The following is a 22,182-nucleotide window of genomic DNA, read 5'->3' on the forward strand; positions in this document are numbered from 1 at the left end:
ATAACTATTTTTGAAATGTTATAGTCTGGAAGGTTCAGGTTTTCCTGGTACTTTGTCGCAATTTTGAGCTCAAATCAAGGAATTAGAAAGTATTAAAAATTTTGATGTTAAATCTAGCACTGATTATGAATACTATACTCTTGCATTGTGGGCGATGAAGGAGCTTGGGGGATTTGGCCTAATATGTTTTATTTGAAACTGAAAATCATATTGTTGAAGTTTGCATTCAGTTTTTTTCAATAAGTGTATTAACACAAAGTACTGAGTTCTTAAAGGGCTTCTTCCTTTCTGCAGAAGTAAATTTGGCTTGTGAAAAAGAAAAAAAATTGCACCAGCAATTCAGCAACATCACCCCTCTTTCATCATTTTGAGGGTTCAGGCTTCAGCTCAGTAACTCCAGACATATTTTGGGGAAACATAAAAACATGACCTTAAGTACTGAACATAAAACCTGACCATACACTCAAAACATTTGTACAATCTTATGATCCACTTACCATCAAGTTTCTTAAAGTGTGCATATAGTTTTAAAATCACTAGAATCAATAAAAATTGGAAAAAGATGCTCTGTGAGACAAGGTGCTACCTAGAGATGTCTGAGGAGTGATGCTCTATGAGTCTCTCCTATGAAGTGAGCAAGTTTCTTGCCCATGAAAATAGATAGATGCTATGATTTCCAGATAGCCCTTGTTCCAGGAAATTAGATGAAGATGGTGACAACAGGATAGTCATTTTTTTAAAAAAATATTTTAACTGTCCAAACTAAGTACTGAAAAAGCTTGCTTTCTAAGGAGGCATGGAATGGTTGAAAAGTTAACAGCCAGACCAATTGATTGTGTTTTAGAAAACATCATAATGGAAGATAGTGCTTCATGCCCAGTGACTCTGAAGACAAAAGAAAGAGTGGTGAGAGAGAGCCATCTAAGTTCAAGGATGCTCTAGAAAACTATTGGATGGTCTAAGAATGTCTCATGAAGCACCAAACCCCAATGGAACTGTAATCTGAATGTGAGGAAGGGTTAAAAAATAATTATACTCTCGTAAAATATATTTTCCTTCAGCTTTTTACCTTTCTTTTTCAGGTTGAAAAGTTAAACAAACACTAAGAATTTTAATTATTTGCTTAGTATTTCTTTAAAGTGCATTCTAACCCAAGGCTATATATCTCTCCTCTCTGCTTTGATTCCTGTGCCTGCTGTTCTCCAGGTTGGCCTTCATTCCACGATGTGATCAGTTCTGAGGCAATCACATTCACAGATGACTTTTCCTACGGGATGCACAGGGTGGAAACAAGCTGCTCTCAGGTGAGTTCATCCTCTCTGAAAACATAATACGCTGCTCCCTCTGCAATGCAAACACTTTCAGGACTCCTGGTGGTGCTAGATATAGCAACTAAGGCCAAGTGACTGGTCACAAGAAGGACAGACAAGCATGATGAAGTCTATATGAAGTTTGAGGATGCCTATGTTCAGGTGTTTAGCAAGTCTAGTGGAATGTCAGGGCCGGTGTGATATCTCACGCCTGTAATCCCAACACTTTGAGAGGGCCGAGGTGGGAGGATCACTTGAGGCCAGGAGTTCAAGACCAGTCTGGGCAACGTAACGAGACCTCGTCCCTACAGAAAATATTTTAGAACTTAGCAGGGCATGATGGTGTATGCCTGTACTTCCACCTACTCAGGGGGCTGAGCCAGGAGGATCACGGGAGCCCAGTAGGTCGAGGCTGCAGTGAGCTATGATCATGCCATTGTACTCCAGCCTGGGCAAGAGAACAAGGCCCTGTCTCATAAATAATTAAACAAATAAATAAAGTCAGTTATTGGTTTCACCACTATTAAACAAAATCATTGGTAGGAACAAAATCATCTTCAATTGACTCAGTAAAGTGAAGAGTGTGCTGTTCTTAGGTCATATGAAGATTTCATTATGTGGCTTTGTATAACCTGATGTTTTGATAAGCTCCCTCACCTTACAGTTCTGTGTACCCACTTCAGTCAGAATGCCTCTAATGGCAATGATCCAAACACATTCAAGGAAGACCTCAGAAATGGCTTTTCTTAGGTGAGTGTGAGAAAGCTGGTTGAAGACAGGATGTGGGAAGTGGAAGTTCAGTGGTAGGTCGGCTCTATGAGATAAGGTAATTCCTTTTCTGCTTCCCCTAATGTATAGACATCCTCATTTCCAAGGATTTTCTAATTAGTTCCATCCGTTCTGCTCTAACCAAATTAATGCTGGCTCTAAGGAAGCAAATGAACATGTGTTGAGGAGGAGGCAAAAATAGTTAATTCGACACCCACAATCGAGAGACTTGAACTTGTGGTTTTGTGCTTAAACACAGAGACATAGAATCTCCTTCTACATGGAATAAGAGCAGCTCCATATTCTATTGGAGGCAGTCTTTTTCTTCTAATCTGCTTTAAATAAGTGAAATGTTAAGTCTGCAACATTGTGGCATTGAAAGTTATTGACACCACAAGGTATTTTGTTGGGGAATCTATTGGACATATCAGCGGTACAGGGGCATAATCAGGCAGCGGTAATAGCAAAGTGATTGCCATATGGGCCTCTCTCAGCATTCTTTACCTGTCCTTTATCCATTTTTCTTTAACCCCCTCCACCAGGCACAAGATTTTTAGGGAGTAGATGGAATATTTACTACCAAGTGGGGAGGGAGATTGGTTTTAACCTAACCATCTGATGAAATTTTGTTTTTATTTAAAAAAAAAAAAGACTGGCAAGTTTCCTATCCTCCAAGTGTGAAGACTACTCTCTGTCTTGAAAATTAGACTTCATATTTTATCTGAATCACATTTTCAGCTCACTCTTCTTTCTCAGAATGGAGTCTCTGATGGTGACAATAGAACTTTCTGGTGCTGGGTTTCACCCCCAGAGGGTCTAATGTAATTGGATGAGTTTAGTGTGGGCAGCAGCATTTTTAAAAGCTTCTCTGGTTAATGCTCACAATGGCCTTCAGAGGTAGGTTCTTTTTTCTCTGTTATTTTACAGTTGAGGAAACGGAGGCACAAAGAGAGCAAGTAAACTTGGGTCAGTTTATATGATTTAAGTGGCAGAGCTGCTGAGACTTGAATTAGGGCACTCTCCAGAGCTCTTTATGGTGCCACATAGATAGATTGAAAAGAGTCATTAAAATTTAAAAATCCCATGATCTCCCGGCAGTTGGCTTAACGCAATTTAATTTTGGGGGGTTTTTTGTTTATTTGTTTTTTGGGATGGGGTCTTACTCTGTCGCCCATGCTGGAGTGCGGTGGCACGATCTTGGCTCACTGCAAACTCTACCTCCTAAGCCCCAAGCAATCCTCTGACCTCAGCTGTCTGAGTAGCTGGGACCACAGGTATGCATCACCACACCCAGATAATTTTTTGTATTTTTGGTAGAGACAGAGTTTCACCATGTTGCCTAGGCTGGTCTCGAACTCCCGAGCTCAAGTGATCCACCTGCCTCAGCCTCCTAAAGTGCTGGGATTACATGTGTGAGCTACTGTGCCCAGCCTGCAATTTAGTTTTAAATTCAATTAAATTTAATTGATGATTTTATAACTGTCACTAAAAGAAATTGAGATTATCTGCCCAATAATCTAAAATATTTCACAAAATGGTAAACTATAAGTAGGAGGGCTCCCATTAATTTGTAAATTAGGTGCACATTAATTTGTAAATTAGTAAGCCTCTTTTAAGACTAACAGTTGCTTCTTTTATTTTCTTTTTTAAGCTACAAATGCTATTACATGATTATTTCTTCTTGTTTTCACTCAGAACCCATTTTCAAACATTGAATCTTATGAAAACTAAATTTAAAAGGTACAGAAAAAATGAAGCATACAATATTAACTTTCCTTATGACCCTACTCTCTAATAGCTTTGTGACTAATTCTTATATTCACTGTTAGAATAAACTTCTTTCTTAACATCAGTAGTAGTCTAGGAAAGATCATTATGAAGATGTCCTACAGTGACCAGTGATCAAAGAGAAATGAAACCCACAAACAATGCCAACATTAGGCAACATTCTTAAAAGAATGTTAAACCAAGCATGCTTGGTCAAACCAAACCAAGCATAGCTGTTGGCCCCATGGTTAAAGCCTAAGGTGACTGTTCCTGTTCTTTCCTAACAGTTGTGCGACAAACCAACACTGACCTGCTCCCTTTAGGCTCCTTTTTTCACCATATTCACTTCTCATATTTTGAAAGTGTTTGACCCTTTCTTAACTAGAACTCTTAAATTTAAAGAAAAGAGGGAGAAGAATTTGTTCCACTAAGGTACATATAAAAATACATGCTTTATAGTGAAGTAAGTTCCTTGTAGGAGGGAATGAGGTTCCAGCACTAAAGAATGGTATGTGTGCCAGCCACGTGCCCTTGTGGATGGAGCAGGGGATGTCTGCCACCTAAGCACAAAAAAACAGCGTAACGAATTCAAGTGGACTGGGTATCTTTCATTTCAGTTTCTCTGTCTTTTATTTGTGTATTCCGTGCACATTTATTTTCCTTTTGTTTTACGATTTTCTTTAGTTTTTTTTTTTAATTTTCCTTTTTGTCAGGCATCTTTTTTTCACCTTGACTTGATAAAAGATTTAATTGTTCCCATGCTAGAGCAACCATTTGTATTTTATTTCCTAGTTTCTCATTTTTGCACTATTTTTCATTTTCTGTTTATCTTCTTTTACCTTATAGTTTTTCAGTTCATGTAGTTGCTTCTCCTGCTCAAAACTTCTCCCATTTTTGAAGATGTTCTTTTTCTTTTTGCTGGTGAGATAGTGTGGGAAACTTCTCTGGTTTGCTCTCTTTCTAAAATTCTTGTTGTATTTTGAATTTACATGGCTTGTCTTTTCTCTGGACTGAATTGCATCAATATGGTTTGTGTTATAAAAAAATTATTAGATGCTTTTAGTATGTTGTAGACATTTTCAGTTGGATATGTTATGTGGCATATTTCTTTCCTTTTGGTAAAGATGAAATATCAAAATAGGAAGAAACTTTAACTGCCAACTTCTAAAAATGAACTGAGCCTTCATAGACAAAACCTAAATTGACCCAACCTGCTCAGCAGTTTGTCAGTATGGCACTATTTCATTGTTCTTTTGGTTCCTACATAATTCTCACTTTAGTGCTTAGGATCGTTTTTTAAAAAAATTGTGGTGGGGATGACACCATGCATGCAGTGAATTAGCCCTCATATTTGCATAGGAATTGTAGACTCACTGGGAGCTAATAGCCTACTGCCTCTTTACAGTACATTGTAAAGAGGTTTGTCCATGTGTCCAGTGACTTCTCAGATAATGTGTTTAGTAAAGTGTTACTGAGAGAGTTAAGATTGGCTCAGTCCTATCACCACTTTTTCTAGAAGTCTTGCAGTGAGGTTCTTCTAAAAGAACTGTTATATAGGAAACAGCATACTGCCTAATCTTTGCATTGACAGCACAGAAAATAAGCAGGGGTGGGAGAGATTCTTCACTGTCTCCATTACAATTGCTGCTTATGAAAACTTTCGATTTTTGTTGCAATTGTATTTGTTCTCTTTTGTTATTCCACCTATTGAGCTGAGAAATTACATTTCAGTTCTCTTCCAAAGGGAATCTTCATCTTCAGTTTGCTCGCTTTGTGGGCACATACATTTTCCCTTCAGCAGCAGCCATTTTGTAACAATTTTCGGCTCTAAAGAATTTTCCTTAATTTAATTTATATTTTCAGTTAGTGATAAAATACATTGCTTCTATTCCAGTTTCACTGACTACTATGAATAATCATTTGACAGCCTCTGCCTAATCCTTCAACCCCAGCCTGTTAAGCAATGCTTTGTCAGGAGTTTAAATTCAGTGCAAAGAGGTAAGATTTCCATGGTTTAAGCGGTAGTTCAGTGAAGTAAGTTCCTTCTAGAATACTTGGGGAATTCTTTCTTCTTCAGATCAAAATTCTACATCTGGAGCAAATGGGAGTCTAATAAATCACTTAACTGTTATAATAATCTTTAAGGAAACCATCAGATCTCTTGAATTTACCCACATTGGAGTCTATTTATGAGTGCTGTTATTACTGTTGAGTCTATGGTATAGTCCCTTAAGTTTGTTTAAGATCGTTATTAATTTGTTCTAAGCCAGCCAAATCAACAGAAAGGTAAATATGCACCAATAGAAAGCATTTTTCGAAAGTTAAGCAGTTTTTGGTAAAACCCCCAAACCTTATTAATCTTCTGCAGATGACAACTCATATATTGCTGATGATTAAAGATACCCATGTGTTACAATAGGGCTTCAGACTCACAGCCCATCTCTTTTTCTTGATCTTTCAGTAAAATCATAATGCTAAACTGGTGACTTCACAGTCATTTCCTTGGCAAAAGATTAATATCACAAGCACAGAGGAAAAAAGCCCCCACTTAAACACAAGTGTCTTCAATAACAGTGGGAGAAAACAGAATACTACTGGCAAAGTAAATTGCTTTTCTTCTGAAAACTGTTTTCTCTTTCCCATCCTGCCCCATGTGCCCAAGTGTAAAAGCCCTGCTTTGAAAGTGCTTCATGTCATAGATCAAACACTTAAGAGAAAATGACAATAGTAAAGCCTAAACATCCTAGGAATAGCTAGGAGAAACCCTCTAAGACAGTGGGAAATACATCAGTGCAGAAAAATGTAACTGTGTTGAATACACTGTTTGTGTTTCTATGCATACAATTGAGAACTGCAGTTAGATTTTAAGGAATTATGTTAAATTTGATGCTCAAATACTTATTTTAGGGGGATCCTTTTCCTTGGTTCTCTGCAGGTTCTTTAGCTGCCAGCTTTTCTGAGAGGGAGGTTTAGGTGATAAAGGATTCTTGTGATAATTCAATTGTTTTCTTTTGAACAATTATCTGATGCTCTTCAGAATGAAGACTAGAATATTCAGGTACATTTACCTGTGAAATAAAGAAACACATCAGCATTAAAAACAATGTTCAAAATTCACACTAAGGATTCCATCCTGAAATAAATCATTAACAGCAGGTCTCAGAGATTTCTTCATCGAGCAACCAGTTTGTTTCAGTTACAACCAGGTGTGCTGAGAGATCCCAACACATTGCCAGTTGGCTGGGGCCTGGGAGGCAGAGCTTGCAGGCAGCTAAAGAAACAATGCATCGCTGACAACTTCCATTTATCCTCCCAGCTTTCCCAAGGCTAGAAGCTGCAAAGAATGGACTCCATGCTCGACCTCTCAGGGAGGAGCCATTGGGGCTTGTGTGCTTTTCAAAGAAACCGAGTAACATTCCTCTCTGGGAGACTGGGTTTACCTGGGAGGAGGCACAAATGGCACTGTGTAAGTTAGGCTTCCCTCAGACAAATGGCTTTGCTGGCAGTGGGGTGGGCGTGTGTGCGGTGCCACAGATCAGATAAACTCCTTTCTATGTTTTGAGATGCTGCTTCTCCTTCAGTAACCTAAGGCTGCTGCGACTCTTCCAGAACACTCTGTGGCAAGTATAATGAAGCCTAACTATCATTTTCAGGAGACTCAGTTTCTGAGGATTTTTCTACCCCCATCCTCAACCCATATATCTGTTAGCAAATGATTTTTATTGTCTTTTTCTTACTATAATTTCTCTTCATGACTTCTCCTTTTTCTTTTGCTTTGGATTAAGGACACACCTAGAATCAGTGTTTTCCTTTCTATTTAACCAGAATACTAGTTCCAGATTAGCAAATGAAACTACAGGTTGAAAACGGACACAGTTCAACAGATTCAGTTATTGTAATTTGGATTTTTAAAATATGATTTGGGAAATTAAGACCATATAACTATTCTTAAACACCTTCAAATATATCCTTACTACAGTTTATTTTTGGTGTAGTACAAATAGAACTATTTTCTCAAGATGCTCAAGATATTATTAGCAAAGGCAATATTATTTATTTTTCCCAACTAGCTGTATTCTCTCATTACACACACACACACACACACATACACACATACACACACACACACACCCTAAGGCTTTTAGGGATATGAAAACTTCATCTCTTAAATGCCAAATGCTCTAAGTGTTGGGGCTGCATCTGAGATCAATAATTGTGCACACACACTGGTCACCGAGAGCACTAGTTCCTGTTGGACAGCACCTTGACTATTTTGGCAGGCAGAAATGGGGGTTTTCCTGTGTCCATTGGGCAAGCATATGTATTTTTACTGGTTCATCTTAGCTGTGGATGCCTAAAAATTTGGCATCAATTGTTTATAGAAAGGAAAAGCAATCTGAGCTGTCAGCCTTGATATTACCTAAACCTGCATAGAATGTGGTAAAATAATACAAGATTTGTTTTTTAGGCCTGTTTTATATTTTCTAGGCAATAGATCAAATCAGTTCAGGGTTCATTTTTAGCTCTTTAGTAAACTGACACAGTATGCTGGCAGTGAAATGAGAATGCACTTTTAACATGGAAGTGCCATACAGTCAAAGTTGCTATTCGTGCTATTTATTAATAACTAGGGAATGCTTGAGCACTGAGCTTAGCATGTTCAACAGGGAAACTAAGATTCTAGCACTTTTCATTGTAATGCGCACTTTCCCTCGTTTTTCTCTTTTCATCTCCATTTGGTATCTCAGCCCCAGTCCCTTGTCAATTCATACTCTTTACTTGAAACTTGTGTTTTATACACCAGACCAGCACAGTGAGAATTAACAAATCATTGACATGCCTTTTCTCTCATACTGTTACCTAAATCTTGACTCTTCCCTCTCCTCGAAATGCCCTCCCCTAGAGATTCACTTCTTCCAGGTCCTTATTCCAAAGTCACCCCAGGGAGCCCTCTCCCAACCACCCTATCTGACATTTCATATCACCTTCTTTTTTCCCTCCTTAGCGTTGCTTTCTACTTTTCATTCTTTATAGTTCACTTGTTTTTTTTTGTGTACTCTCTGTCTCTCCCACTAGAATATAAGCTCTATGAGGCCAGGGCTTGTTGTCTGTATTCCGGAGTCTATAACAGTGCCCAGCATGTAGCAGGCACTCCATAAATAAGTGAATGAATGGAAGTCATTTACCTCAGGCTTTGGTTTCTTTGTTCCATGATAAATGATGGATTTTCACAGCCTGCTTGTGAATATGCTGCACCAGTGTCTCCATCTCCTTCACCCCGTCCCTGCTGGAAAAGGGTAGGAGATATTCGGAGTGTGAGATGTACCTTCATCTCCCGAAGCTGTACCCAGCGTGAAAACACTTAGTGCAGAGCTATTCACTGAGCCAGTTTTTTTGGACAGACTTTCTTGGAGCTGAATTTCTCTCAAACATCAAAATGATGCTCCTTCTGCCTCTGTCTAGACCTTAGGTCTCTTCTTCCCCAGCTTTTGAATAGTCAGTAAAATTGATTTTAGCTAAACAGCTTATTCCTTTTCTTTATATTATAGTTCATTTGGATAAAGAAGCAAGCATGACACTCCACTTATTGGAAGCCAGGAAAAAAACAATTGTGTACACTAGAGATGTTTCCTTTTGCTACATTTGCAGCCCTGGTGACTGTGACATAAATCTATTGAGCCTTGCCATTGCTTAGCTGGGTTCCAAGAACATCCAATCCTTGTCTGATGTTAAGTTTTACTGCCCATGAAAGCAAACATCACCTCAGTCATGGCCAGTTAAACAGTATCTTTTCAGTGGACTTCTGCATATCTGAAACCCACCCATCCAAAGCCAAAAGTAATGCCAAGGGGAAAGATTTTATTCTGCCATGTTTCTTACAAGGGAAGATCAAGGGTCAACTTGATTCATAAAATTATGGCAGTCATTTTTCAGCTGGCTGAGAAACTTCACAGATCAAAAAATACAGTGGCTTCTAAATGATTTCTGATATGCACAATTCTAGTGTTTTTTATTCTAAGCATGTGGTGCAAAGCCTGCCAGAAACCATCTTTGTGGCTATTGACAGGCAGATTAGAAATCATCCATGATAGTTTCTTTCATTTCTCTACAGGCTGGTCATCCATTTAAACTGCTTAATGTGAGTTCCTCTCAAAGCCTGCTTTGTGCATGCCTTTTCGCTTACATTTTGTTCTTCTCTTTCAGTGTGGTGCTCACCTTGGGCACATTTTTGACGATGGGCCTCGTCCAACTGGGAAAAGATACTGCATAAATTCGGCTGCCTTATCTTTCACACCTGCGGATAGCGGTGGCGCCACCGCCGAGGGAGGCAGTGGGGTCGCCAGCCCGGCCCAGGCAGACAAAGCAGAGCTCTAGAGTAATGGAGAGTGATGGAAACAAAGTGTACTTAATGCACAGCTTATTAAAAATTGTTTATCTTAAATAGATATATTTTTTCAAAAACTATAAGGGCAGTTTTGTGCTATTGATATTTTTTCTTTTCTTGCTTAAACAGAAGCCCTGGCCATCCATGTATTTTGCTATTGACTAGATCAAGAACTGTTTATAGCTTTAGAAAATGGAGACAGCTTTGTGAAACTTCTTCACAAGCCACTTATACCCTTTGGCATTCTTTTCTTTGAGCACATGGCTTCTTTTGCAGTTTTTCCTCCTTTGATTCAGAAGCAGAGGGTTCATGGTCTTCAAAAGTGAAAATAGAGATCTCCTCTGCAGTGTAGAGACCAGAGCTGGGAAGTGCAGGGCGTGGAGACTGCAAGACATGTGGCCGTGAGGCCTTGCACAGACCCACCTAAGATAAGGATGGAATGATGTCTTAATAAGACTGCTCAGCTTTGTGGAAAGTTTGAGCTAAGGTCATTTTTTTTCTCACTAAATGGGTGTGAAGGTCTAAAGTCTTTCCTTATGTTAAATTGTTGCCAGATCCGAGGGGGTATACTGAATGCTATGGCAGAGAAGTAAACATTACCTCACTGTTAGGCCTTTATTTTATTTTATTTTCCATTGAAAGCATTGGAGGCCAGGCGTGGTGGCTCACACCTGTAATCCCAGCACTTTGGGAGGCCAAGGTGGGTGGATCACTTGAGGTCAGGAGTTCAAGACCAGCCTGGCCAACATGATAAACCCCATCTCTACTAAAAATACAAAAACTAGCTGGACATGGTGGTGCATGCCTGTAGTCCCAGCTACTCCAGAGGCTGAGGCAGGAGAATCACTTGAACCCGGGAGGCAGAGGCTGCAGTGAGGTGAGATCGCACCACTGTACTCCAGCCTGGGCAACAGAGCAAGATCCTGTCCAAAAAAGAAAAAGAAAATAGCGTTGGAATGTAAGACAACTGTAAAATATTGAGCCCCACTTGGTCTAAAATTAAAAAAGAACACCTGCCCATTGCCTTTTTATAAGTCCTTCTTTCCACACCTAAAAGCAGCTGCAGCTGGAAGGGCATTTTGGTAAATTCCACTGTGTAAAATAAAAGATTGAGGACGACACACTTCATCAAGGCAGCAGGAATAACAGAGAGCAGAGAAGACCAAAGATGAAGTCTTGGGTACTGAAAAATTCAGTGCTGGGCTGAAAAACGGACAGGATGCTACAAGTAACAAACAGAATCCAAGTAGGGGCCCTTGTGCACAGAGCTCCAAGTGACCTTTGGAGAGACATGGGGATTCACATGGAAAGCTAAAACAGAAGCTCAAGTTTCATACTCAACATAATCTTCTGTGTGACAAGGGACAAGCCATTTAGCCTCTCTGTGCCTATTTCTTCATGTATAAACTGGGGCCTCATAATATTTGTAAAATGTATTGATACTCTCAGGGCAAATTCACGATATTGCTAGACAATTGAGATCAGTGTTGTAAAATTAAACTGATCTGGTTCTAATTGCCTCAAAGGCCAAAGCCCAGGCATTTGAAATGAAAGAAGCAGAGAGGAGGCTGACTTAGCTGGTTGGTATAGAAATAGCTGGGCCAAGAGCCAGAATTTCCCTTTGTAGCAACACAGCTAGTTTTACTTTGAGAAGCTCTGCTCAGTTGCTTAATAACATTGAGTCTGGTGGAATGGATGTCATTGTGCACAATAAAGTTTTCACAAGTATAAAGAATGGTGATATTAGTCAACATTGCTGTAGCCAAGTGTGAAGGTATGGTGTGTGACGAATGTACATTGTATTTGTAGCTTTGAATGCTAATCTTGAATTGTAGTTTTTTTAAAAAAAATTATTTTTGTAAATCTTTGAAAGCTTTCCTTGTAAGCACCAGGACAAAAAAAAAAAGAAAGAGGGACATTTGACAATTACAAAGAAACAACGAGAAATTAGAATGAAAAGCTGTGACAGACAGTGTCAATGTGGCCATGTCCACATTTCTCCATGTCTCTCTCTACAAGCACCTCCCTAAGAAGCCCGACATCTGGGTGGCCTCTTCATAGTCATGTACGCTGCAACGTTGTGATTCCAGATAAGCCCTACTCTTATCTGGATGTTCACATAAGAGATTTCTATCTGAGCATCCAGATGCCCTCTCAGCTCCAAGACATTCACCCCAGGCCCTGGGTTCACTCTGGAATTCATAGGCTTCTAAAAATGAGGTATAAAATTTAAGACCAGACCTCAGCCATCAACACCCAGACCATCCTACAAGTCTTTCTAAATCTCACAGAAGAAGCTCTAATATTTCCCAGCTACCCCAGGATTCCGTGTTGAGGTGGCCACTGAAATGGGTCTCTCAGGGCTTTGCCATAGCCTGCAGCCCATCGTTCAGAGGCACACACAGCACCTCTCGGCTGCTCTAGTTCTGTGGGATAGCCTCCCCTGGGGTCCCTGGGATGCAGGCCACAGTGTCGGGGTAGACAAGGAGGGTCAGTGAGTGGCTGTACTGATCCCTCTCCACAGAGTCTGTATTGTCATTTTTCCTTCATTTTTATTATAGAACTTAACATTTCACTCAAAAAAACCCTCTTTTTCTAATCCTTAGTCTTTGTTTCACGGAAAGCCAGTTTTTCTTCTACCACATTTTCCAGGATCAACTTTAAGAAAAATGTAACATCCATTGAAAAAAAGTGTGGTTTAATTCCAGATTGCTTTTGGGTTTAAGTGGTATCAAATTTCAGTATATTTCTGTCTTATGTGAAAGAAATATATTACTAAAACGTCAGTGAGCAATAATGTCAGCTGTCGAGCACTAGATTTATTTTTGCAGGATATGGAGTGCAATGAAGTGAGTCAATATGGCGAGGTGTATGTGATCTGTGGGAGTTATGCCATTTAACATAGGAAGTGTATGGGACTTTCCCTCTCTGCACTCCAGCTCTTACTGTACCATTAGAAGATGCCGGATTCTGTTGGCGTGCAAAAAGTACAGACCTACATTCAAGCAGAATGGGTCTAAAGAAAGCAGCAGTATCTGTTGTATTAGAGAACAGCCCCATGTGTTTCTTAGATGCATTTAAATTCTTAATGCAAATGATGTAGCAATTTGAAAACTTCTCCATGCTAATTGTGTTTAAAATGTCTTGCTTTAAATACAAAAAAAAAAAAAAAAAAAATGGTGAAGGGGATTATCTTTTGTTTTGACGGTTAAATATTATTTTTGCCTTAGATAGCTTTGTAGTAATTTTTCTCCAGACAGTTCAAAACTTTTGAAAAAAGACATGAATTTTCATTAAAAACCCTTTTCCAATGTTTATTGTATACAAGAATTATGCAATAAAATTTCTTTATAAAAATATTTTCTTCTTTGCTTCCTAAAGACTCCTCTTATTTTCAGCACAGATACATGGACTGCAGTTTGTGGTAGACTGCTCTGTCTGCCTCCTTAACCAGCTGACAAGTCTGCAGTCTGTATAGAGAGCCTTTCATCTGATGCAGTCTTTGGAAGTTGGGTCTCTCACAGTAGGGTGAAGTCCAACTCTCCATACCACAGGCCCAGGGAGAGGTCTCCAGGGATCTGAAAGACTAGAGGAAAGGGAAACATTTGTAGAATTACTCAATCTTCACCTCACCTCAGCAAAATCTTCAGCAGCTTGTGTATGTTTCTTGCGTAAAATATGGACTTGGGAGTTCCAACACAACAACTCTGTGGGTAAAAATGCAGGAATGATACCACACTGATGCCTTGGCCTCTGTTAAAAAAAATTGATAGGAAACTTACACTACCATCAAGGGTTGGTCTATAGGGCAGTATATTAGGAGCTTTCCATTGCTCACAGATGATTTCACCTTTAAAAGCCATCTCTACAGATGAGTTTTGGTATTGTATTATTTGTTGTTGAAATGTTGAGTTGTTTTGTTGATTTATTTACTTTAGGGGGCAGAAGTGGAGTGATGAAGACTTTTGTTCTTCAGCCAGTTTTTTAAGTCATATTCCTGGGATCTTAAAATTCACAGGCCAGCAACTTTATGTAGTGTACCTTAGGACACTGCTTTTCATAGTGTAGTCCTCAGGCACTGAGGCATCAGCATCACCTGGGAACTTGCCAGAAATACAAGTTTCCAGGCCTCATCCTGGACTTCCTTAATCAGAAATTCTGGGCTGAGGCCTTAGCAGTCTGCACTTTAGCAAGCCCTTCATGTGATTCTTGTGCTTATTCAAATTTGAGAACCACTGCCTTGGAACTTTTAGTGAGAAAACTTCAATTAGTATTAATTTTAAAAGCATTTATAGCTGACCCTCAAAAATGGCTTTTTTTCATCAGTAATTTTCTTTCTATAGGGGTGGGTGGATAGTTTTTCCAAAACATCATGCCTTTTAACTCTTGTTGTTCCTCACTGCCCATTTATCTTGTCCTGGAGGACTAGCCTGTCCTCATTCACTAGCACCATCTTAAACTATTTGCATTTCTGGGCTGAGCCTGGGCTGCCCAATGGTGCTTCCCAGTGCCTTTCTAGAACCACAGGACATCCATGGTAGGGTTCATCACAGTAATGTCAAGAATTAGAGAGCAGACCTCAGTGTATAAATTTACATGTCACCTTTCCCATCTCTTCCATTTTCTTATACCTCCACCTTTCAACATTATCATCATGTTTTTTTCTAACCATTTAAGAGATTTCTTCAAAGTTGCCATATACCCAAATCTTCAACTCTTTTTTTGTCAAAAAACTGCTATTGTTATCAAGATCTTAACAACAAAATGACTTTTAGAAGATACTGGCATTCAAAAAGTTTGAATTTAAAAACTCTGTTTGAGACAGGCTTGTTAGCACCACATACCAGTTTCAAACCTTCATTGTGCTTTACACAGCAGATCGAAATTTCACCATATTTTGATGTGGGGCCTGAAAAAATGCCCTCTGCCGTGGAAGAATATTCTGGCAAGAATGTTTTCCATCCAGTTACTCCCAGAGGTCAGTCTTATGTGCCAATCTTAGAGGGATTGGCCTGAAGATGAATGTAAGCTCTAAATGAGGCTGCTCTGACACCCCTTGCCCAAAACACCTGAAAGGCTGTCCTGTGGGTGTAAGGAGCTTTTATGGAACCACCATGTAATAAGACCATGGTGACCTGAAATTTGGGAGCCAAATTATATTCCCAGCCCACATAAGATTTTCCCAATTTGCAGTTGATTACAAAACCATACCAACTTGTCCGATTATGGATGCCAGGGAGTTTCTTTTCTTTTTTTTTCTTCCTTTCCTTTCCCTTCCCTCCCCTCCCCTCCTCTCCTCTTCTTTCCTTTCCTTTCCTTCTTTCCTTTCTTTCTTTCTTTTTTTGGAGTCTCACTGCTCTGTTGCCCAGGCTGGAGTTCAGTGGTGTGATCTTGGCTCACTGCAACCTCTGCCTCTCAGGTTCAAGTGATCCTCCTGCCTCAGCCTCCCAAGTAGCTGGAATTACAGGCAGCTGGCTGTAATCCCACCATTCCTGGCTAATTTTTGTATTTTTAGTAAAGATGAAATTTCACCATGTTGGCCAGGTTGGTCTTGAACCCTGACCTCATGTGATCCACCCACCTCAGCCTCCCACAGTGCTGGGATTACAGGTGTGAGCCACCGTGCCCAGCCAAGGATCCTCATTCTTATTTCAAGGTTTTCAGCTCTCCTGCCTGCATAGTCTACCCTGCTATTCCCAGTAAACATATACTCACTCACCCTTATTATCTTGCAGGTTAGGCTGGAACCACACAGATTTTCCGGAATAAGCAGAAGGACAAATCAGTCAGTAATTAATAAGTGCTTAGTTCAGCACAACCCTGACATGGGCAAGGTATAGAAGTGTAAATAACTAGAAAGCAAAGTGAAAGAGGTTATTTGTATAAAGACAGCCCAGGAGAGAGTCATAATTGTTAAGTTGCAGTTGCCTCAACTTTATTCCCAAGGCGTTCAATCTCACCACACGGTTTCTTTTTACCTTAATAATACTATGGATAGAATAACCTCTAGCAATGTCAGGCACTTGATCCATTATTTCTACTGTGAGGTAGGTACTCTTATCCCCATTTTACAGATGATGGTGCTAACAGCTCAAAACAGTTAAGACAAATCACATAGCCAGTCCATGGCCAAGCTCAAATTGAAATCCAAGTTCCTGTGACTTCAAACACTGTGCCCCTAACTCCACTCTTGGCTGCTTCCCATGTAGGACACTCACTACTTGGACAGTTTTCAGCTGTGGTGGGTTTGACCCTGGGGGGAAAAATGTATATATCATTTCTTCATTTCTTATTTGTTTCAAGTTAACTGCAATTCACTCTTCCAAAATACATTCTGCAGTGTGTGCTATTTCAGAGGTGCCTAATTAAGCCTTTGTATGTCTTGATTTTCTTACACTTTGGTTACAGAGAGTTTCATAGTTTTCCTCAAAGGGCTAACTTTAACACTCTTAATAATTCTTTTTTTTTTTTTAAATTAAAACAATTTTTTTACTTCAATAGCTTTTGGAGTGCAAGCGGTTTTTGGTAACAGATGAGTTCTATAGTGGCAAATTCTGAGATTTTAGTGCACCCATTACCCAAGTAACACCCTTAAGAATTCTAACCACCATAACAAAAAAGTCCTATTCTGGATTCACATGGAGAAAAAAAAAAGGATAGAGGTGATACTAAAGATGCATTTAACTAAAATACTCAGTTTCTGGCATAGCTGATCCAGCTCATCCTTTCTCATCCAGAAAGATAGAAAGCCCAGGTGGTGGGGGTGGGGTGTCTTTACCAATGTCACTAAGTCAGACTCTGCCGTGGGAGGGTGAAGGAGGATGACAGGTTCCTGAGAGCTCTCACCACTCTCAGAGCATGCCTACAGGACACCTGATGGACCTATCCCAAGAACTGACGGAATTAAGAGGTTTGTTTCTGTTTGATTACAGTTCATGACAGATTGATAAGTGCAGAGGCATTCATACTTGGGGCTTTGCCCCCCTTCTCTTTAACACCACAGCTTATAAGACTACTCAGTCATCTGGTGTTTGTTAGATGGCTGTGTTGCATCATCCTTATGATTGCTGGGGAACATCTCCCAGCATTCGAGCGATTGGAGGAAAGACTATGGGGCACAAAATGGCCTCATCCGGTTTACATCTTCATTACTGCGCTTCTCACATACCTGCTTACATCTGGAAAAAATCTCCAGGTAAACCTCTTGGGTTCTTTCTCTAAAGAGTAACTGCAATTATTAGGGCTATACCCAAATTCAGCTTAGAATAGGTATGTGGCTGAACTTCAGCCAAAACCCTGTGCCTGTCTAAAAGAGATTTTCTTTTTTTACATCCAATTACATAGGAGGGGCCTTTTCCACACACATGGTCAGTGGGGTTCCTGATTCTTTATGCCCAAGTCTTCCATTTATGTCATTAGGGAAAAGGCAGGGAAACTTTAGGGAAGAAACAGAGATCTCTTCAAATCTCCTTAGTGTTTTTTCTTCACTACCAAATCCCAGAATTCTAATATGGATTGCAGATCATGCCGAAATTTTACAAATGCTAAATCTTTACCCCACTAGGTACTATCACAGACTTCACCTTACTAACAGCATGAAGACCAAACAAAGAACAACAGCAATACAAACTGCAAGCAAAACCAACTGCCATCTCTATTTCCAGCCTATCCCTCTGGTATATGAAGTTCATACATTCAGCATGATTTATTGAGCACATACTAGGGTGCCAGGTACCATACTTGGCACAGGAAACCCCAAACTGAATAAGACTCCCTGTGTGGTGCAATCAGCTGGAAAAACAGAAATGCAGCTAATTATGCATAATACTGGCATGTTGCATAGGGTTATGCAGAAGTGTAAATAAAATGTAATGAAAACTCAACTGGGAGAAGTATGAATTATCCTCCCCTAGAAAAGTGATGAAGCAGGGAGAGTGGCAGTCAAGGAAGGCTTCACTTAGAGATGAAAGTGCAGCTGGGTCTTGAAAAATATGTAGTCTTTCACATAGAAGAGAAGAAAACAAGGTGGTTCAGAGAAAGAGTTGGGGTGTGATCTGTAACTTTTTCAAACACATTTCTGGTTATTTTGAGAAGTAGTGGTTGTCTGAGATCATCTCAGAAGTTTTGTTTTTAATTTGCCTCACCCCCTCTCCTTTTTAAGGCATTCATATAGATATATAGATATATCCAGGCACATCTCATCTTACTGTGCTTCACTTTATTGTGCTCCACGGATCCTGCATTTTTTACAAATCGAAGGTTTATGGCAACCCTGCATTAAGCAACTTTTTGGTGCCATTTTTCCAGCAGCATGTGCTCACTTCATGTCTCTGTGTCGCTTTTTGGTGATTCTTGGTATATTTCAAACTTTTTAATGATTATTATTACATCAGTTATGGCAATATGTGATTTAGTAATCTTTGCTGTTACTGTCATAATTGTCTTAGGGCACCACCAACTGAGCCTATATAAATGGCAAACTTAATAAATGTTGTGTGTGTTCTGACTGCTCCAACAACCAGTCATTGTTTTGGTCTCTCTCCCTCTCCTTGGGCATCCCTATTTCTTGAGACAACATTGAAATTAGGCCAGTGAATACCCCTACAATGCCCTCTAGGTGTCCAAGTGAAAGGAAGAGTCACATGTCTCTCACTTTAAATCAAAAGCTAGAAATGGTTAAGTTTACTGAGGAAGGCAGGCCAAAAGCCAACATTGGCTTAAAGCTAGGTCTCTTGTACCAAACAGTTAACCAAGGTATGAACACAAAGAAAAAGCTCCTGTAGGAAATTAAAAATGCTACTCCTGGGAAGGCATGGATGATAAGAAAGCAAAACAGCTTTATTGATGATATGGAGAAAGTTTGAGTCGTCTGGATAGAAGATCAAACAAGCCACAACATTCCCTTAAGCCAAAGCCTAATCCAGAGCAAGGCTCTGACTCTCTTCAGCTATATTAAGGCTGAGAGAAGTGAAGACGTGCAGAAGAAAAGTTTGAAGCTAGCAGAGGATAGTTCATGAGGTTTGAAGAAAAAAGTCATCATTACAATGTAAAAGTGCAGGTAAAGCTGCAAGTGCTGACAGAGAAGCTGCAACTTACCCAGAATATCCAGCCCAGGGAACTGATGAACGTGGCTACACCAAAAAAGACTTTCAATGTAAACAAAACAGCCTTCTATTGGAAGATGATGCTATCTGGGACTTTCCTCACTAGAGAGGAGAAGCGAATACCTGGTTTCAAAGTTTCGAAGGACAGGCTGACTTTCTTGTGAAGGTCTACTGTAGCTGGTGGCTTTAAATTGAAGCCAATGCTCATTTATCATTCTGAAAATTCTAGGACCCTGAAGAATTATGCTGAATCTACTCTGCTTGTTTTCCATAAATGAAACAAAGCCTGGGTAACAGCATATCTCTTTACAGCATGGTTTACAGAGTATTTTAAACTTACAGTTGAGATCTACTACTCAGAAAAATGATTCCTTTCAAAATAGTTCTGCTCACTGAAAATGTACCTGGTTACCCAAGAGCTCTGATGGAGATGTACAAGAAGGTGAATGTTGTTTCCATGCCTGCTAATACAATCTCCACTCTGAAGCCTGTGGATCAAATAGCAATTTTTAAAGTCCTTTTATTTAAAAAATAGATTTTGTAGGGCTGTAACTGATGTAGATGATGATTCCTCTGGTGGATCTGGGCAAAGTAAATTGAAAACCTTCTAGAAAGGATTCATCATTTGAAATGCCATTAAGAATATTCATGACTCATGAGAGAAGGTTAAAATGTCAACATTAACAAGAATTTGAAAGAAGTTGATTTCCTCCTTCATGGATGATTTTAGGGATTCAAGACTTCAGTGGAAGAAGTAATTGCAGATTATTGTGGTGGTGGAAATAGCAAGAGAACTAGAATTAGAAGTGAAGTCAGAAGATGTGACTGAATTGCTACAATCTCATGATAAACTTGAACAGATGAGGAGTTGCTTCTTACAAATGAGAAAAGAAAGTGATTTTTTTTTCTTTTTTGAGACAGGCTCTTGCTATGTTGCCCAGGTTGGTCTCAAACTTCTGGGCTCAAGTTACTCTCCTGCCTTGCCTCCCAAAGGGCTGGGATTACAGGCATGAGGCACTGCATCCAGCGCCAAAAGTGGTTTCTTGAGATGGCATCTACTGGGGATGAGGCTGTAAACATTGTTGAAATTACAGTATAGGATTTAGAATATTATGTAAACTTTTACAAGGAAGTACATAGGATGGGAAAAGAGAAAAAATTAAAAATACTAAAACACCACCACCAACAAAAGAATATTACATAAACTTAGTTGATAAAGCAGCAGTGGGATTTGAGAGTACTGACTCCAATTTTGTAAGAAGTCGTACTATGAGTAAAATGCTATCAAACAGCATCGCATGCTACAGAGAAATCTTTCATGAAAGGAGAGTCAATCAGTGCAGCAAACTTCACCACTGTCTTATTTTCGGATATTGCCATGGCTACTCCGACCTTTAGCTACGTCCACCCCACTCAGTCAGCAGCCATCAACTTTGAGGCGAGACGCTCCACCAGCAAAAAAATTATGACTCATTGAAGGCTCAGATGATGATTAGCATTTTTTAGCAATAAAGTCTTTTTAAGTAAGGTTTGTACACTTTTTAGACATAATGCTATCATAGGCTTACTAGACTACAGAATGGTATAAAAATAACTTTTTTATGTACCAAGAAACCAAAAAATTTGTATGACTGGCTTTACTGAAATATTTACTTTGTTGTCATGATGTGTAACAAAATACATAGAATATCTTCAAGGTATGCCTGTATGTATGTATGTGTGTGTATATATACATGTATGTGTGTGTATATATATATATGCATGTGTGTGTGTGTCTATGGACACGTACAAATATATACACACACACATACATACATACAGGCATACCTTGTATGTATATATACAGAGAGAGAGAGACAACCAAAGGAATAGGAAGAGGAGGAGCTTAGAGAGAGGCTTCAGTGTCATTTCTTCCATTTCTGCATCCCATATCTGAGAAGAAACCAGCCTCTGAAAGGTCCTTCATATCTGCTTCCACCTCTATTCTACTCCCTCTGCTCAGGGAGGGCTATCAAGAGCTTATCTGGACCTCTGCAACAGCTGTCAAACTGGCTTCCTGTCTCCAGGCTCTCTTCCCTCCTCTCAGCCTCCACAATGCAGCCAGTGATCTTTTGGAATTATAAATTTCAGCACCTGGCATCCACTGTAGTATGTGGTACAGACACACTGTAGCTGAATCTACAGAGGCCCATTGGAGTCTGGCTACGACCTGTCCATCCTGGTTGCTCTCTCACCATTTCTTCCTCACTGTAGACTTCTTACTACATGCCGAAGGTGCACATCCTTTTATATAATGTTTTCTGCCTGAAATGTCCTTTTGCATTTTTTGATTCATAGGCTTCAGAAATCCCTCAAATCCAGACTCCAATAGCATCTCTTTCGTGATGTATACTGCCAATTTCCTTTCCTCCTCTGGCATAAGTGTACGATCATGTGATGCACGAGGACATTTCAGTCAATAACGGACCTCAGATATGACTGTAGTCCCTTAAGATTGTAATGGAGCTAAAAAATTCCCATTGCCTACTGATGTTGTAGTAGCTATAGCACAGCACGTTACTTTTCTATGTTTAGGTATGTTGAGATACACAAATACCATTGTGTCACAAATGCCTACAGTATTCAGGACAGTAACATACTGTACAGGCTGGTAGCCTAGGAACAATGAGCTGTACCACATAGCCCAGGTGTGCAGTAGGCTGTACCATCTAGGTTTATGTGAGTGCACTCTGTCATGTTCGCACAACAACAAAACTGCCTGACACATTTCTCTGAATGTATCATCATTAAATGACGCATGACTGTATTTCCACTTTCACTCGTTCATGTCTTGATTCTAGAGTTCATC

General features: G+C 39.7%; 2 protein-coding genes across 4 annotated transcripts in view; one reads left to right on the top strand and one right to left on the bottom strand.

Annotated features, from left to right (window-relative positions):
* Nucleotides 1–13,589, top strand: part of MSRB3 (methionine sulfoxide reductase B3) — a 186,150-nt gene extending 172,561 nt beyond the window's left edge. For all 3 annotated transcript variants that reach the window (XM_012444910.3, XM_012444913.2, XM_021670230.2), the window contains 2 exons: nucleotides 1,207–1,304; nucleotides 10,050–13,589. In XM_012444910.3, the coding sequence (XP_012300333.2) occupies nucleotides 1,207–1,304; nucleotides 10,050–10,220 (269 nt within the window). In that variant the 3' untranslated portion in view covers nucleotides 10,221–13,589. The remainder of the gene's footprint in view (nucleotides 1–1,206; nucleotides 1,305–10,049) is intronic.
* Nucleotides 13,379–22,182, bottom strand: part of LOC105712005 (uncharacterized) — an 88,747-nt gene continuing 79,943 nt past the window's right edge. Inside the window, exon 3 of the mRNA XM_012444916.3 lies at nucleotides 13,379–13,816. Within this exon, the coding sequence (XP_012300339.2) occupies nucleotides 13,625–13,816 (192 nt within the window). The 3' untranslated portion in view covers nucleotides 13,379–13,624. The remainder of the gene's footprint in view (nucleotides 13,817–22,182) is intronic.

The sequence above is a fragment of the Aotus nancymaae genome, unplaced genomic scaffold, assembly GCF_030222135.1.
Source record: "Aotus nancymaae isolate 86718 unplaced genomic scaffold, 86718_ANA_hifiasm-v0.15.2.pri h1tg000016l, whole genome shotgun sequence".
In the NCBI taxonomy this organism is placed as follows: Eukaryota; Metazoa; Chordata; class Mammalia; order Primates; family Aotidae; genus Aotus; species Aotus nancymaae.